The sequence below is a fragment of the Equus asinus genome, chromosome 21 (assembly GCF_041296235.1).
Source record: "Equus asinus isolate D_3611 breed Donkey chromosome 21, EquAss-T2T_v2, whole genome shotgun sequence".
NCBI classification, from domain to species: Eukaryota; Metazoa; Chordata; class Mammalia; order Perissodactyla; family Equidae; genus Equus; species Equus asinus.
The window spans coordinates 57,650,148-57,668,064 of NC_091810.1; the positions used below are offsets into that span (position 1 = coordinate 57,650,148).

At 46.2% G+C, this 17,917-nt stretch overlaps 1 protein-coding gene across 3 annotated transcripts; it reads right to left on the reverse strand.

Moving 5' to 3' along the window:
* Positions 1-3,297: 3,297 nt before the first annotated feature.
* SLC25A38 (solute carrier family 25 member 38) lies at positions 3,298-16,875 on the reverse strand. 3 transcript variants are annotated; one of them, XM_014859631.3, is made up of 7 exons: positions 15,635-16,875; positions 10,234-10,355; positions 9,533-9,617; positions 8,189-8,368; positions 7,755-7,923; positions 5,499-5,665; positions 3,298-4,153 (listed from the first exon to the last, which is right to left on the reverse strand). In XM_014859631.3, exons 1-7 carry the CDS (start codon positions 15,701-15,703, stop codon positions 4,031-4,033), a joined length of 915 nt encoding a protein of 304 aa, XP_014715117.3. In that variant the 5' UTR covers positions 15,704-16,875; the 3' UTR covers positions 3,298-4,030. The 3 variants fall into 3 exon arrangements, with proteins under 3 accessions (XP_014715117.3, XP_044610716.2, XP_070348767.1); XM_044754781.2 differs by having other exon boundaries at positions 14,870-16,015; XM_070492666.1 differs by lacking the exon at positions 5,499-5,665.
* Positions 16,876-17,917: the final 1,042 nt, after the last annotated feature.

Consider the following 17,917-nt stretch of genomic DNA (forward strand, 5'->3'; position numbering starts at 1 on the left):
ACCCAAGCCGGTGGTTCCCAAGGAGCGGGAAGAACTTGGACGCTGAAGTAACACCTGGAGGCTGTTGCATTGAGCCAGCTTTTTTTGGAGAGGGCGTAGTGACAAAGGCTAAGATTTGAGAATTTGAAGTCAGCAAGAAGTTAGAAATGCACACGACTCAGCCTGGGGCGCCGTGGAAGGGACATTGCCTTAGTGAGCAGACCTCAGCTTTTCAACCCCCCAACCCCGCAGTCATTATTGCTGGGTTCCCCGAGTTGATTGGGCCCTCAGGAACTGACTCACTCCAATCGTGGTTTGCCTCAGACTTACCCTTTCGAACAGCTGATGAAAGAATCTCAGGACCTCGTTGGAATCCTGATTCAAATAAACCGACTGTAAAAAATCTTTTTTGAGACAATCAGGTAAATGTGACTATGGGCTCCGTATTGGATGATATGCAAAAAATTTAACTTTTTCCTGGTGGGATAACACTGTAGTTATGTAAGAGAAATGTCCATAATTTTTGGAGATGCATATTGAAGTCTAGAAGGGTGAAATGGTGTGATGTCTGGGATCTGCTTTCAAAAGCTTCGTAAAGGAAAGAAAAAAGGAGGGGGGGGAGAGGAAAGACAAGCAAGAGTGACAAAATCCTGATAATTGTTTCACCTGGAGGATGTGAATGAAGGGCCAGTGCACCATTTGCTGTACTCTCGTGATTGTTTGAAAAGCTTCATGATGTATTTTTGGAAATTGACTGTGATAGCAGCTTCAAAGCTTTGCTTCTGTCCTCCTTTGGTTCCTGCTTTCCTGAGCCTTATCTCTAGTCCCCAGATGACTGTTTCCTCCCACAAAGCCCAGCCTCTATAATTTGCTTTAAGTCTGAGGCAGCCAAAACAAATCAATCAAAAAAAAGGACACTGGGCAATGTTCCCAAAGCCAGCTGCAGCTCACTAGCCACTTCCTTCTGAACTGTAATAATACTCGTGGGAGACGCAGGAGAGGAAGAAACAGGGCCTGGGGACCTGGCATATGCAGACCCCGGGGTCACTTGCCTCTGCAGTCAGGATTCACAAAGGCAAATTTCAATTTTACCCTATGTTTAGAGAAAATTAGCTATTTCTCCAAATCTTGTGATTATTTGCCCCAGAACAACAAATGAGGAGCACAGAAGGGGTCTCTAAGTGGCCTAAATTCACCAGCCAAGTATAAGGTGAGCAGATCTGCATTGGGATGAAGCCTATGCTTCTGGGCCTCATCTCTGCCCCCTTGCAGGGCCCTCACCAGCGCTAGGCTCCCACTGCCCAAAATGAGGGTCAAAGGAGACTGAAGAGGTGGTGGGAAAGGACCTGACACCCTGCCTCAGAGTCTAAGTTCTTAGGATGCAGCCACTCCATCCATTGTCTGTGTAAACTGCCTTCCCTCATTCCTGGCCCAGCACCATTCCCAGTGCTCAGCACTTTCCTGCTTTTCCAGCACAAGGCCTCACGCACAGGTCACCAAGCACCAGTGGCTTAGGTGCCACTATGAGATTAGGATCCTTTGTCTTCTCCCATACTCCTCCCCATATCATCTTGAATAGGGCATTTTAACCTAAAACCTAAAGTATAAACTTAACTCAAACTTATAAATCATTAAGCTTAATATGTATGTTATAGGTTGATTTGTATCCCCCAAAAAGGTATGTTGGATCCCTAACCCCAGTTGCTATGAATGGACCTTATTTGGAAACAGAGATCTTTGCAGATGTAATCATGTTAAGACGAGGTCATTCTGGAGTAAGATGGGCCCTAAACCAATGACTGGTGTCCTTAACAGAAGACAAAAATTTGGACACAGAGAGACAGACACACGGGGGAGAAGGCATTGTGAAGGCAGAAGCAGAGACTGGAGTGATGACTGCCAAGAATCGCCAGCAAGCACCAGAAGCTGGAAGAGACAGGGAACATCTTCCCATAGAGACTGAGAAGAGAGCGTGGCCCGGCCGACACCTTCATTTCAGACTTGTAGGCTCCAGAACAGTGAGAGAATAAACTTCTGTTGTCAGAAGCCACCCAGCGTGTGGGAGTTTGCTGTGGCAGCCCTAGGACACCAAGAAAATGTGCCAGAAACATTTGCTCATTTAACCCTACCACCCACCCCCAGGAGGGAGGAAATGTTACTAACCTCGTTTCCCAAGCCCAGTTTCAAAAGTGTCTGAGGAAGTGGAGAGAGCCAGGCTTTCAACCTGGGCCCCCTGGGTCACAGCCCATGTTCTTAACCAGGAGGCCAGACTTGCCCCTTCTGCTGTTTGGATGAACTAACAGCCCTCTCCTAAGTATGAAAATTGATAGAAAAACTTGGGTTCCCACTAGAATGCCTATAGTAAATAAAACAGACAATAACAAGTGTTGAGGAAGATGTGGGCAAATCGGAACCCTCATATACTGCTGGTGGGAATGTAAATGGTGGAGCCACTTTGGAAAATAGTCTGGTAGTTTCTTGAGTGGTTAAACATAGTCACCACGTGATCCAGGAACTCCACTCTAGACATATATGCAAAAGAAATGAAAATATATGTCCCCCAAACACTTGTGAAGGTTCATAGTGGCATTATTCAAAAATAATAATACGGGCCGGCCCAGTGGTGCAGCGGTTAAGTGTGCACGTTCCACTTCGGCGGCCTGGGGTTCGCCGGTTCAGATCCCGGGTGTGGACGTGGCACTGCTTGCCACACCATGCTGTGGTGGGCGGCCCACATAGAAAGCAGAGGAAGATGGGCATGGATGTGAGCTCAGGGCCAGTCTTCCTCAGCAAAAAGAGAAGGATTGGTAGCAGTTAGCTCAGGGCTAATCTTCCTCAAAAAAAAAAAAAATAAGAATGTTAAAAAGTGAAAACAATTCAAATATTCATCAATTGATGAATGGGTAAATAAAATATGGTATAGGCATACAATGGAATATTATTCAACCATAAAATAAAAAGGGCAAAGTGTTGAACATGCCACATCATGGATGAACCTCAAAAACTTTATGCCAAAGAAACCAGAACAAGAGACTACATATTTTATGATTCCATTTATATGAAATGTACAGAAAAGGCCAATCTATAGAGTCAGAAAGCAGATCAGTGGCTGGCTGGGGCTCAGAACAAGGATTAATTGTGAATAAGAGACCTGCTTGGGGATGAATGTGTTCTAAACTGATTTAGAGTGACGGTTGTACCACTGTGTAAAGTTTCTGAAAATCACTGAATCATATATTTGAAATTGGTGAATTGTATGATATATAAAATAAAGCTGTTTAAAAAATTTTTAGGTTTTAGAATCCACATAGGTCAAGAACCAGCCAACTTAAGACTATTTTATTATTTCAGGACAGAGTGATGACGCTAGGTATGCCAAAGTCTTCAGTGATAAAGTGCTTCATTTTATTTATCTGAACTTCAGCTGCACAAAAATGCCAGAACAACTTAGAGTTGAAACAGTACAGGAGCCAAGATGAAAAAGTTTAATTTGGACACTTAAGAGGCTAGGAAGCCACTGTCCCCCCTTCTCCAGAGTCTCTGGGAAGGTGATTAGGAACCTTTTCTTCCTCATCCTAACATCCCCTCAGACGCAGACTTCAGCCTGGTGACAGTGACTCCTCTCTCTGAAGACCCCGCCTCCCCTGCTGGAGCTCCTCGGCTACAGCACGAGGCATACTGCCTTTCTGGCTTTGTGATGCCTTGCCCAAGAACACATCCAAAGAGGCACCGTGGTGTAGACGGGTGGCTGAGATGGAGCCACCTGGCAGAGCTCTCTCCGGAAATGCCTTTTCAAGTAGCCTTGCAGGGTACGCAAAGCCTTCTCCTGACTCCCCAAAGGGCTGCGTGTATCAGTGACTCCTCTTTGGGGAGATTCCGAGGGCTTGAGTCAGGCCCATCTATTCTCTACTTGAGTTGGGTAGCCAAAGGTGACGTATCTGCCTAGCTTTCCAGAGAGGACTTCATCTGACTCCAGGATGGTGAGAGGAGGCAGCCCATGGCAGAAAGCAGGCAGGGCAACAGATCCCATCTTTTCGCAGTCCCCTCTCAGTCAGGACTTCAGGCCCATCTTGGCCATCATCTCTTCGTAGACTGTCCACGCCATGGCTGCCATCAGAGTTCTGCGGAGGGCCCGGGGGACACCTCCTTGGAAGAAGCCACGCAGCCCATAGTCCTAGGAGGAAAACGAACGTCAAAACTCTGGAAGCAAAGTAACAATGCAGTTATACACCTGGCACAAGAGTAGGAGACTTTCTCTGTGTTACCCTATTTTTAAGTCTTAGTTTTTTAGACTTTTATAAATAATGCCAAAGCTAGGGTCCAAGGGGACAATGAACTTAAAAACTATATATTTTTGCATAGTCACTAAGCTCTATCTTTTTAGGCTTGCTCTATCCTAGGGAATTTATCTCTTAGCTGAAAATCTTTTTGTGGGGTTGCTGTGTGCAGTTGTACAGCTTGTACAGTGCATGGAAGTACCCAGCCCCAGGTGGCAGCTGAAATACAGACCAAGGTCTGCTTGCCAAGCCCTGGGCCCAGGCTCCAGGCTGAAGGACAAGGTGCCCTTTTGGCAATTTGCCTGCCTGGAGGGACATCTTTTTGTAACTGACTGTATGTTCTTGGTGGCCCTATATAAGAATCAAAGACAAAACACCTCTTACTCCTCCCTCATAATCTGGATTGATTTCTTCATTCCTATTGTTATAATTCCTGCCATTTTCATATATACTGAGAATATATTTTCAAACTTTATGATTTTAGGTGTAGAGAATAAGAAAGCAGGCAACCTAAGCAGTGTGAGGAATCTGATCAGATTCACAAATGTCTGCATAGATCCAGGGTGAGACAGATACTCGATGCATATGCTCTTGTGTTTCCCCTGCTACACAGAAAAATTGAGAAGTACAGAAAAATCTAAAGATGTAAGTGACAAATTTACCTTGAACAAGGATATTTGATGTGTGATAAAAGAACTTGTTTCCAAAGGGCCAACTCAGTGGCTTTTAAATAGCACTTTAGTACACTTTACATCTACTGTACTTTTTGTCTTCAATAATACCATTTGTCCATTTGTATTAGAGCAAGCGCCTAGAAACAAACAATGTGTTTGTGGGTTTTTCCTGACTGTATTTCTTCCTAGGTCCTAGATGAGATTACTAGTCCTCCCAGATCACCTGATTCAGTAGGTCTGAGGTGGAGCCCAGCAATCCGCATGTTTAACAAATGGCACAGGTTGTCCTAATGTACGCCCCCCCCCCCACCACCCAAAAAAACCCATAGGTTTTTAGCAGTGATTCTCAACCTTAGCAACACATTGGAATCACTGAGAAACTTAAAATACTGATGTCAGCATTTCACTCCCCAAGAGATTCTGATATAATCAGCCCAGGTTGTACCCTGGGAATGGGGATTTTTCAAAGTTCCACAGGTGATTCTAATGTGTAAAGGATGAGAGCTACTGCTCTAGAGAGAGAGGGCCTTAACCACAATAAGAACCAGTATTTTTTCTATATCCTTACTTTGAATATGAGTGTCACTGCCTGGCCAATCCACCGAAATTTCACTGGGGAGAGCTGCATATGAGTTTTGATAACATCTGCAGGTTGAGTTACCAGTGAGGCCAGAATACCAGCAAATATCCCACAGCTGAAATTTACCACGGGAAGAAAGGCCACATCCAACTGGTCTGAAATAGGACAAAGGCAACATTCAGTTATAAACAAATCTCACATTCATCAGATAAATATCAAGGCCAAGTTGCCCACTAATTCTTTCCAAAAGCCAGAAGGGGTTGGATTCCAATGAGGTTAAGAATTAAAAATTTAAAGGTGTAACTAATTGTGGATGGAATAATGAAGTTAAAAATTCACCTTTTTACAACCATCATAATAATAATCGATTCAGGCAAGAATCATTGACTGATGCCAAAATATATGGATGAAAGGAACAGGATGTTTTATATAGATTTATATAGATTCAAAGTCTTTCCCCACAGAGATACTTACAAATTACAAAAGAAAAAATAATTGAGTTTTCAGTGGACACACTATCTTATGCAAGTGATAAAAAGTTAATATTCCCCACAATGGGCCAAACTGATGCCATGAGTTTCCTGACATAAGGCACTGGGGGACACAACATCACATATGTGGTCCTCTTGCTAAAAATGTATAACTGAATCTAGTCACGTGGAAACATCAGATAAACCCATGCTGAAGTTATGTAACTGGCCTATACTCTTAAAAATAAAAAATAAAAATTGCTACAAAGTATATTATTGGGACAATTGGTGAAATTAAGACTATAGATCAGACTATAGATTAAAGAATTATAACTATGTTAAATTTCCTGAATTTGGTAGGATGGTTATATGAGAATGTTTTTGTTCTCAGGAAATACACACTGAGGTATTTCACGAGAAAGGGGCATCATGTCTGCAACTCACTTTTTTTTAATTTTAATTTTAATTTTTTTTTTTTTGAGGAAGATTAGCCCCGAGCTAACATCTGCCGCCAATCCTCCTCTTTTTGCTGAGGAAGACTGGCCCTGAGCTAACATCCATGCCCAACTTCCTCTAGTTTATATGTGGGATGCCTACCACAGCATGGCTTGACAAGCAGTGCATGTCCACACCCGGGATCCCAACCAGCGAACCCCCAGCCCTCGAAGGGGAACATGAGAACTTAACTGCTGCGCCACTGGGCCGGCCCCTGTAACTTACTTTTAAATGGTTTGGAAAAAGCAATTATACATATAAAAAGAGAATAATAAGGGCTATGGAGTTATTTGTACTATTCTCGTGGCTTTTTTGTAAGTTTAAAATGATTTCTAAATACCAAATAAAAAAAATTTTAAGACGGATTGAGCAGTTAAAAAGGTACATCCAAGCTCTGATAGTGCCTTAATTTTCTACTGCAAAATAAGGCTGTGATCTACAGCGTCATACCTCCTGGTGCCTAGGGAGAAGCAGCAAATCTCCCAAACACCCCAATTGCAGCTGATCATCACTGATCACCTGATGGTGGCATTCTAGCTTCCCCAATTAAATGACCTTGGTTGCAATTCTTTGCTCAAATTATCCATAGGAACCTTATTGAACAAAGATTCATTTTACAGGATGTGTTTCTATCAATACCTGGCTCTGCTTGGGTGGATGTTTACTGCCCACTGACTCTGCCCATGTCTTGCCCAACATGATCTTACAGGTAGTGGGCCTGCCAGAATGCCTGAGGTTTGGCACCTTTCTCTTCAGCCAAATGAAGGGCTCAAAACCACATTAACTGGGAACACAGCAAGGGACGTGAAAATATTTTTCTTCCAGCTCCTAACCCATTGCAGTTTCCCAAACTCGTCTGATAAGAATACCTTCAAGTGCTTCCTCAAAAATACAGACTCCTAGGTCTTACCCTAAAGCATCTGATTGAGGAGTCCTTGGGTGGGACCCAGCAATCTTAAGATCAGGCAAATTGGGGAAGTATGGTTGCAAGACCTATGCAAAACGTGCTTTATTCCACCCCCTCCCCACTCAAGAATTACAGTACTATCAGTACTCTGCCTCAACAGGCTATCAACTCGAAAGGCCAGGGACCACGTCTGTCATGTCAACCGTTGCACCCAGCCCCATCCTGACATAAAGCTGATATGACTCAGCTCCTTAACTCTGCTAAGAATCTGGCGCTGCTAAGAACAACAAATAGTCTCATATCAAAAGAAAGTGGTGAGGAGGTGATGTCTTAGGGATATCTCTTCCCCACCACACCTTCCTTTATCCATACCATGGAGCATGATGTTTTTGGTCTGGTTGTAAAACATCAGGTAGATTCCAGAAAAGGGTGCGTCACGAAGGAGTGTTGCTGTCAGGCCACTGAAGAGGCCCCGGTGTCCCTCGTTGCGATAGATGCTCCTCAGGGCTGCATGGATGCTCTCATAGCCGTACCTCCCACTCTGCAAAGGAAGCATAGAACCAGTGACTGGCACAGCGGCCCTGGGTTTGAGCAATGAACCAAGCAAACTTCAGGGTATGTGGCATTACCAGGGCACTGCGAGCTCTGGTTCACATGTGGCTTGGCCTGCCTACACAAATGGGTTCTCTGACCACATCCACCTCTACGTTAGGTTATAAATCAGGAGTTGACACCAGTGGTCACTTGACTCAAGGGCCCAGTGCCTCTGTTTACCCACCCTGAGGGCCTAAAGCAGTCAAACTCACCTCGTAACGTGTCTTGATCACAGTGATGGGTGACATGCAGACCCCTGCAACTGAGCGAGAGCCCACCCCCAGTATGACCGACTCCAGGGCAGTGGGGGGATGGCCTCGCAGGAAGTACTGCTTCAAAGAGTAGAGAGTGCCAAAGTAGATTCCAACGCCAGGGACACACCTCACAATGGACTGCAGAAAAAGTTGGAGGAAGGAAAGAAATCAAAGACTGACACTGGGGCTGGCCCGGTGGTGTAGTGGTTAAGTTCAAGCGCTCCAGTTTAGTGGCCTGGGGTTCACAGGTTTGGATCCTGGACGCAGACCTACACACTGCTCATCAAGCCATGCTGTGGTGGCATCCCACATACAAAATGGAGGAAGACTGGCACAGATGTTAGCTCAGCGACAATCTTTCTCCCCCGCAGGAAAAACAAAAAAAGACCAACACTGTAAGTACTGTCTTAGCTGGGTTTTCCCAAAAGAAGACCCAGGATTTGCATGCATGTTGTTGATTTAAGGTGTAGAGGGAACATTAATAGGAGAGCAGGGAAGAGAAACAGGAGAGGAGGCAGTCAGTAAAGGGTGTGGCATCCCACATACAAAGTGGAGGAAGACTGGCACAGATGTTAGCTCAGTGATAATCTTTCTCCCCCGCAGGAAAAACAAAAAAAGACGAACACTGTAAGTACTGTCTTAGCTGGGTTTTCCCAAAAGAAGACCCAGGATTTGCATGCATGTTGTTGACTTAAGGTGTAGAGGGAACATTAATAGGAGAATAGGGAAGAGAAACAAGAGAGGAGGCAGTCAGTAAAGGGTGTGTAATCTAACCAGTTACTGCCATGGTCAAGTTAATCCCTTTGGGGACCTCTGGGAATCAGTGGAGGACACGCCTCAGAGTTAGGCGTGAGGAGGGGAGTGAGGTTTTAAACATCAACTCTCATTTCTCATTGGCCAAGGGCTGCGGCAAGGGTGGGGTGGGCGTTAATTCCCTGGTTATTCCAGCAAAGTGAGTTCCTAAGGCCACAAAAAGGGTTCAGACAAAGAGCAGGTGTGGCAGTCTCAGCCTGCTTGCACTGATGGGTAAGGGCAAGGACAGGCTGACAGGCGGGGGCGCCAGCTGCGTCTGCTCTAGAGACTGTGCTGCACTAAGAGGTCGTACCCAGGGCGTCCAGACCTACTGTTTCCCCGAGCCCTCAGAGAGAAGTTAGTGACGGTGAGAGAGACAGGAAGACCACACAGCTCCTCCCACCACTGACCACTCTCTTGGATCCTTAACAGAGAGGATACGCGAGATAGATGAGAAATGGCTAGTTATCAAAGGAGAAGGAACAAGAGAAGACCCAAAAGGCAGCTTACAGGGGACATCCCTTTCCAAAGGCCCAAAAGACTCTCTGTGCGAACCACCTTCAGGAGCAGAGCCAACATCCCAACGCGTCTGGATCTGAGGGAGACAAAATGGAGGCAGGGAAGAAAAAATCACTTAGACCCCATCCTCACAAAAGAACTCCACACTCAAAAATTTCTTTGTATGGGCTCTTTTCTAGAACACTTAAGAATCTCCACAATGCATCTTGGAAGCTTGGCTTTCCTAAGTGTTCATGATTTGGCATATACATGTTTATCTGTCCATTCACAGCATAAGCAATGAGATAACCTCCTGTTATATATATATTTTGTATACTTCCCACAGTGCTGAGCCAATATGGGGGCACAAAAGAGACACTCAATACTTAACATTATGTCAAGGACCACTCACTACTCGTACCAGGCAGCACAGTTACGACATTACAGGCTAGCACAATAAAATGCAAATGTCACCAAGGCAGATCCCAGGAAGCTGCTCATGGAAGGACCCCATTTAATTAACAAGAATTGTCAAATACAAAAAATATTCACAAAAAAGAATATACACAAAAACACATGAAAGTCGGACACGGTTTGTATTTTCTTTGAGCATCCAACAGAATGTAAGTTGACAACACAGTAAAGATGCTCCTGTGTCTGGGAGAAGTTGTTGAAACCAGCTCCTCACTAAATTGGGGGGCAGCAGGCCTTACCCATGGGGGGAGGGCTGTAGAGTCTGCAGGCGTGTTTTGAGGAGATCCAGAGGTTGGAAAAGGAGAGTGGAGCAGGTCCCACTGATGGAGCCACACAGGAAAGCTTTGATCACTGGATGCAACTGCAGGACAAGAGAACACTGTGTTGGTGGCTTTGCCAGAGCGAGGCTCACCTTTGTAAGGATCTCTTAGAAACTCACCTGGTGGTGCCCTGTATTATCTTTGTACTTTGGAGAAGTGAAAAGTGTAGCCAGCAATTAACAGTGCTGGAATGTTATTGAGAACATAGTACACTGCAAGAAGCAGCTCTCTGGTCTTAGCATTGATAGTAACTTTGCTCTTACTGAGCAACATGTCCATTTCCATCTGTAAATCATGCCACTGACTATACTTCCCTATTTGTCCTGATAATAAAAGTTATTGGCTATCTCCTCATCTTCATAAAAGCGAAATCAACTAAACATAGTGTTTTAACTCTGAACCGCTGGTTTCTAGGCTCCCTTGGTTGTAGGACCTGTAGATATTTACAGAAACAAGACAAAGGAAGTGAAACTGTAAGCTCAGATGCAATGTGAAACAAGCGCCACTTCCTCTAAAACCTATGATTTCCTTACTTTCTCCTTCTCTTATACCCACCTATCGTGCTGAGACATAAGCAGAGCGCACACGGTGCGGTAGACCAGCAGCCTCTCCTGGGTTTGCCAGCCCTCCTTTAAGCCAGGACAGGCACACACACTGGCTAGTCTAGAGGGACCACCCAGAAGGGCAGGACTCTCTCAAAGACCAAATGTGCTCCCTGCAACACACGCCCCAGAATCCAGACTCAATCACAAATGGTTGTGAAAAGGCGCTTTAAAAAACTCAACCAGGAAAAGCCCGCTTCTCCAAAGGAGACACTTGGCAAACTCCATCTGAGAAGATCTTCTCTCCTCGTCAGATGGCATTTGTGCTATTTTTTAATAAATGGCATACTGTTGTCCTAAAACACTGCTAACATGAATATGAAGTGGTCTGTTACACACCTCACATAAGTGCTTACAGCCAGAACTAAAAGGTCTGTAATCTGTGGTATTTGTTTCATAGAGAAGAGAGATCATTCCACGTTCCACCAAACAGGCAAGTCTCAAATTATAGCTGGAATTACTTAAAAGACTGTTGGGGAAAGGACTAAATAAATTCAGATAATAAATACTGGAGCGTATAACCACGTTCAAATAGCTTGTGAAGTATTAAAGGGTGGTAGAATTGATAAGACAACAAGTACAACCCAGCTAAATGTGTATGCTTCAACAGGCCCACGTCGGCATGCAACTCCCTCTCCCCCAAGGAGAGACAGCCTGCCCCTTTTGTTGACCCATATTCCCATGAGTTTTGTGTTTCTTGGCCTCATCCTAGACTGTATGGCACCAATGAGCCCTTCTTCTGTGCACACTCAGCCTCTCCCTTCCATTAGCATCTTCTCCTCTGCCTGGAAACAAGCTTAAAAGCCCTCCATCTTCCCAGCCTGATGCCACGTCATCTCCACTCCCTCTTCTCTGGTCACCCCTCGGGCCACCACGGCCTACTCTCCAGCTAAAGCTCCTCCACTAAAGCTGCCCTGTGTCTCACCAAGGACCTGCCGCATCCCAGGACCCTTTCTTGTCCTTGGCCTTCTCTTTCTTGGTCTCTCTGGTGCATTTGCTGGTGCGCTGGTGCTCTGCTGACCGCCTCTCCTCTGTTTTTGCTTTCTCTGTCCTTTTCCTTGGTTCAGCCTGCAGATGTTGCTGTTGCTCTTATCTCCTACAGCTGCAGCCTCTCAGGGCACCCTCACCACACCCACACTGCACTCTACTTCACATACACATGCAGGCAACGCCCACATCTCCAACCCAGTCCAGCCTCTCTCCAGACTCTGCTATCCCCACGCCTCCTCCATCTCCCCTCAAATGGTCCACAGGCATCTCAAACCCAAACCCCCAAATGACAACTCGGTCAACAGTTCTCCGCACATTTGCCTCTTCTCCAATCCACACTGAGATATTCCAGTGGGAAATTTAGGAGACACATAAGACTCCTCACTCTACTTACTGCTTCATGACCAAGTCCTCCTGATGACTCCCAGTCTTCCCAGAGCCTGACCCCCACCGATCCATCCTAGTGGCCTCCTTGGTGGTCTCCAGCCTCAACCATACCAACCCACCCACCTCTGTGCTCCCAGAGCAGCACCGGGTGAGGCATCTATATATACCACCTCAAAATCTCCCAACACTCTCAAGAGCTAGATATTTAAACCCATTTTACAGATAAAACTGGAGCTCACAGAGGTTACAAATGTATCCTAAGTTGCAGCATTTGAAGTCATTGGCTAGGACTCAAAATCGATGTTCTTTTCACCATATGCCTTAGTCTGAAGTGAAAATCAGGGCACTTCTCAGGCTGCTCAGCAGCATGCCACTGTTGACTATTTCTGGCTCCTTCTTGAAAGGCTCTCTTCCTCTGGCTTCAGGGATTGACACTGTCCTGGTCTTCCTCTCACTTCTCTGGCCTCTCCTCCTTTACATGGAGAGGTTCTTCTTTCCTGAACAATGCTCCCACACCCCTTCACCCACTCCCACAGCTTCAATTTCCACCCTTCTATCCATACTTGCAACCTCTCTCCAGAGCATCAGACCCACATATCCACCTACTCAGATGTCCCACAGGCACCTCAGACAACATTTCCAAACCAGAACTCTTCTCTCTCCCTCGCCCAAATCTGCTCCTCCTCCAGGGTGCCCTGTCCCAGTGAATGCCCTGCCATTTATCTAACCAGCTACTCCAGCCAGAAACCTGGGCACCATCCTTATTCTACCTCCTAAACAGCTCTCAAACTCACCTGCTTCTGTCCATCCTAGCTCAGAGCCCCTTCATGTCTTGCCTTGGTGACTGCCACCATCTCTTCACCCACGCGTCATGTTATCTCTTTGATCTTTCTAATCTATTTTCTACCCGGTGGCCAGAGTCATCTTTTAAAACTGCAAATCTGACCACATTGCTTCCAGATGCAAAACCCTTCAATGAGAGACAATATTTTGTACAATTTGAAGTTATCAATTTAAAAAATAAATAAACAATGGACTAAAAGTGCAAGTAGTGATAAATGGATTAGAAACCATAAAGTATCTGATAAATGTCATTAACACTCACTCAATTACAATTAAAAAACAAAACAACATCTTTGAATTGTTTCATGTTCCTTTCAGGATAAAGTCCTATCTGCTGGCTTACAAGGCCTTTCATGAATCAGGTGGCCTGCTCTCTCAGCCTCCTCCCTTTTACACACCCTGCAGCCATAAAGGACTCTGCCTTCCTCTCACTTCTGAAAACTCCACCCTAGCTCCTCCCAGGTCTAGTTCATCCCTAGGGGCCTCGCTTAGATCTCATCTGCTCTGGGAAAGCCCCCTAACCCCCACTGGTGTTCAGTGCTCCTCCTCAGCGCTTCCACTGCACCTGAGCCCAGCTCCCTTATGACTGAGGGTCTAGGACAGAAGAGGCCACTGGCTGTCCTGTTCACGGGTACCTCCAGCATGGAGGCTGGTGCACAGTAGGTGCTCAATAGTTAAGAATGAATGAATCACGTCATCTAACAGGAAATCTGCACATGGCTCTCCCTTGAGCACAATTCCAAAGGATAAAGCTTAGTGGGCCCTGCATGCCCCATCCCTAGACAGGGTAATCTCCAGCTCCCTCCAGCCCTTAGCTCCTGTAAGGCTGTAGGAGTGACCCGTAGTTCCAATTTTATAGCTTCTGAGCCTTTCTCCTTGGTGCTGCTTGCCCAGTGCTCTCACAGGTGTTGTATGGCATTTGTTTTAAGGCTGCTGTCCTTCACACACACACAAACACACACACTCACACCCTCCCCCACTGCAGGAACTATCTTCTTTATGTCTTTATTTTCACAGCACATTGCTTGGACATATTGACTCAATAAATATTTATTGAATAAATGGAGTCCATAACTTTTTAAACTTTGTAATTTTCCAGGTGCATTAGCACTCAGTAGATGCTAAATATATACCAGCAGTATAGATTAACCTCTAATAGTTAAAAAACAGCAGGTAATACAATTATTAAAAAAGATAAACAGAATTTACACTTTTCATTTTGAATAATCTTAAGATATTGTCAGTGGTAAATGGCATATCCTTTGACGGCATGTTTGATTTTTTTCTAAATAGCCCAAAGTTATTCATGGTAAATAAGATGAGTTAATACAGTTTTTTTTGGTTTTTTTTGAGGAGGGAGGGCAAAAACAACCAAACAATAAAACACAGGAACACAAAGGCAGTAAGGAGCACTTAAATAGTTGGCAAACAGGTTCCACAAGCAGTTCTTACTCCGCTTTAAAAAACTAAATCCTAAATCCAATTCAGATCTCAAGACCACAACTGGAGGACCCCGAAAGAGAAATAGGTAAGCGTGTTTTAAAAAATGTAAACGTAGAGCCGCCGCCGCCGCTGCCTTTTTTAAGGATTAAAAAAAAAAAATCCCCTATGACTGACAAATAATAATGTACAACTGAAATTTCACAATGTTGTAAACTATCACAACCTCAATCAAAACAACAACAATAATAACAATAATAATGAAGATTTTTTAAGAAAAAAAAATCCCGCACCATCGCCCTGAATCAGCACTTCAGGAGGGAGAGCCGCCGCCGCCGCCGCCGCCGCCCGGGCCCTTGCTGCTCCAGGCCAAGCCGCACCCGGCCTCCGCCCATCATTAATCGCGACACAGCCAGATCCTCCGGGACCCGCCTACCCAGCCCCGCCTCCGCCTCCACCAATGGCGGCCTGGCGGCACGATGACAGCAACCAATCCAGACGCGGGAGGGGCGTGGCCTCGTGGCGCCCGCGGACCCCACGAGTTCCCAGCAGACTTGAAGGTGGATAACCAGAAGGTGTCCTCTAGCCCCGCCCGCGGGCGCACTGCCGTCCTGGAACAGCTCACTCGAGCACCGACCGCTTCTCAGGCATGGGACTCTTACCCGGCCTTGAGATAGTCCAAATATCTGCCCAGGTGTCCTCCCAACTCTGTCACTCTAGGCATGCAACTCAAAGCGACGTTCCGTAGCACTCGCACCTCGCTCAGGGCTGCGCAGGCACATTCCCCCAACACTCCCCAAGGCTCTGGCAATTCCATCCATCTCTACCCAGATCCAGTGCAGCTGCGAGACCTTGCCTGCCGCGAGGGTTGGGCTGCGACTCCCCTCCTCTCTCCTCCCACCCTTTTCAATTCCCTTAGTCAAACTCCATCTCTCTTGCCACGTCCCCAACTGGTTCCGCGCGCATTCGAGCCGCAGACCCTTGGCAACCTCGTGAATTTCCCTCCTCGAGCCGGCGGTCCCGGAACCCCTCCCTGCCTTTCCTTTCCCGCAGTTTACCATAAGCGTTTCCACCCTATCTCCGACATCCTGAGGCTGCAGCAGGGCCGGGCGTGACTTCTGAATCATTGGAGAGGAGGCCTGCGAGTGCACCGGGCTCTGGGTGACGTCGGTGGGAGCTCAGCCCCGGCCCTGGCGACCTTGGAGGACAAGACGACGCGATGGCGGTAACCCGGCGACGCGTTCTAAGCCGGGGGCTCTCTGCCGTTTGCGCCCGTCGAGAGTCGGGACCTGAGCACCCACCGCCGGTGCGCAGCTCCAGGCGCCGTACCCAGCAACGACTCGCCGCTCTTCACTCGCTCCGCACACACCGCGGCTCTGCTCTCCGGCCCATCCTGCCCCGCTGCAGCCTTCAGGACCGGAGCAAACCAGGCTCGGTGTATTAGCCGGTGGAGAAAGCCGGAAGAACTAGACAGAGCGGGGGGATTTAGCTTCCGGGGTTGGACGCTCCTGCCGAGCGCGTCAGGCCGTTCTCCTTAGTGCCACCTCTTGACGACGTCCGGAACTGCAGGATCCGCACTTTCCCGGCGCCCGCAACTTAACCGGGTATTAACGCAGAGTTGGGCTTTTGGGTGCAACGTCTGGACGTATTTACGGTAGAGACTTGCTTTGCCCAACGCGGGAGCCCGTAGCCATCTGTGACTGTTGAGCGCTTGAAATCTGGGTAGTGTGGCTGAAGACCAGAATTTCAAGTTTTATTTAATTTTAATTTATATTAAGAACTGAAGCAGTGAGGAATATTTTTCGCTTTAACACTTTATTGTTTTGGCAGACCCACATTTTCCCTTAAACGCTGAAAATTTAATTTAGGAATTGACATGTGCTGTAAGTTATCCACACACTGGATTTCTAAGACTTCTGGTAATACGGTAAAATATCTCAATAATTTTTATATTATGCCGTGTTGAAATGATATGTTGGATATATTGGGTTAGGTGAAATATGTTATTTAAATTAATTTTACTTGTTTCTTTTTACTTTTTTAATATATCTATTTGAACATTTAAAATTACACGTGTGACCCACACTACATTTCTCTTGGACAACTTTAGACGGTTAAGATTATGGTTTTCTCTCTCATCTGGACTCTGTCCATAACCTTTTTGATCTCCCAACTTCCCATTCTTCCCGTCTGGTTAATCTCTGGCCAAATATAACTGCTGGGATCCTGACACTCCTGTTGAAAAAGGCGGGCACGCACCTTCAGTGGCCCTGGATATTTGCAGAATAAAATCCAAACTTTTCATAACAACGGCCTTCATTTCTTTCCATTATCCATTCTTCACCCAGGAAATCTAGGTCAGGAAAGAAACTGATGATTTAGGGAGCAAGATGCTGTTTTTGAAGGCTTCATTCCTGTGCTACTGAGACCCAAGAGACAGGCAAGAAAGTGGGCTCTTTATCCCTAGTGGAGATTAAGCAAAACATGAACATTAAAAAATATGTCTACTGGGGCTGGCCCCGTGGCCGAGTGGTTAAGTTCCCGCGCTCCACTGCAGGCGGCCCAGTGTTTCATTGGTTCGGATCCTGGGCGCGGACATGGCATTGCTCATCAAGCCACGCTGAGGCAGCGTCCCACATGCCACAACTAGAAGGACCCACAACGAAGAATATACAACTATGTACTGGGGGGCTTTGGGGAGAAAAAGGAAAAAAAAATAAAATCTTTAAAAAAAAAATATGTCTACAAACCTGTCTGGTAATTGTTGAATACTTTGCTACTCCTTGTTCTAAGCTACGAGACTCATTTTCTTTGTGCAATGTTGATAACTAAGCTGAAACTTCCTTTTAAAGGAAGACTGACTGAGTTAAAGCATTCCTACTTGTGAGAAATAATGGATTGGTGTATTGCAGAGGCTGCTCTTGGCCACTGTGGGGGTGGGCAGAGGTGGGACCTAGAGTGAAAACCTGTTCCCCGTTGCCCCACCCTCAGCAGGTGTGTTGGCTTGGCTCTGGGCTCAGAAGAAATGGGCTGGCTTTCAAGAGCGGTCGGTGCCTGCCAGGTTTTCCTCCTCTATCTGTTCCTGCCACACTCACAGCCCTGGAGCCCAGATTCCCCTCATCCCCTCTATCCTCCCCTCATGTTCCTGGGGACGCAGAGCCATATAAGATCATTTGAAAGGAGCATTACCCATCAGCAGATGAGTGACAGTTTTGGAGCAGTACTTACTTAATGGCAGAACTTGGAGGAGTGAATTAAAAAATAAAAGGAAAAATATCTGGCGAAAACATCGTGTGTGACTTTAGTTAAAAACAAGGTCATTAACATCAGGCAAGGCTTCC

What these genes read in the sequence shown, in the direction of transcription:
- SLC25A38 (XM_014859631.3), bottom strand. Translation starts at nt 15,703, where the DNA reads ATGATTCAGAAGTCACGCCCGGCCCTGCTGCAGCCTCAGGATGTCGGA. An exon ending in ATAGGGTGGAAACGCTTATG is followed by an intron (nt 10,356 to 15,634) that starts GTAAACTGCGGG and finishes CTTGTCCTGCAG; the next exon opens with TTGCATCCAGTGATCAAAGC. An exon ending in CTACAGCCCTCCCCCCATGG is followed by an intron (nt 9,618 to 10,233) that starts GTAAGGCCTGCT and finishes TGTCTCCCTCAG; the next exon opens with ATCCAGACGCGTTGGGATGT.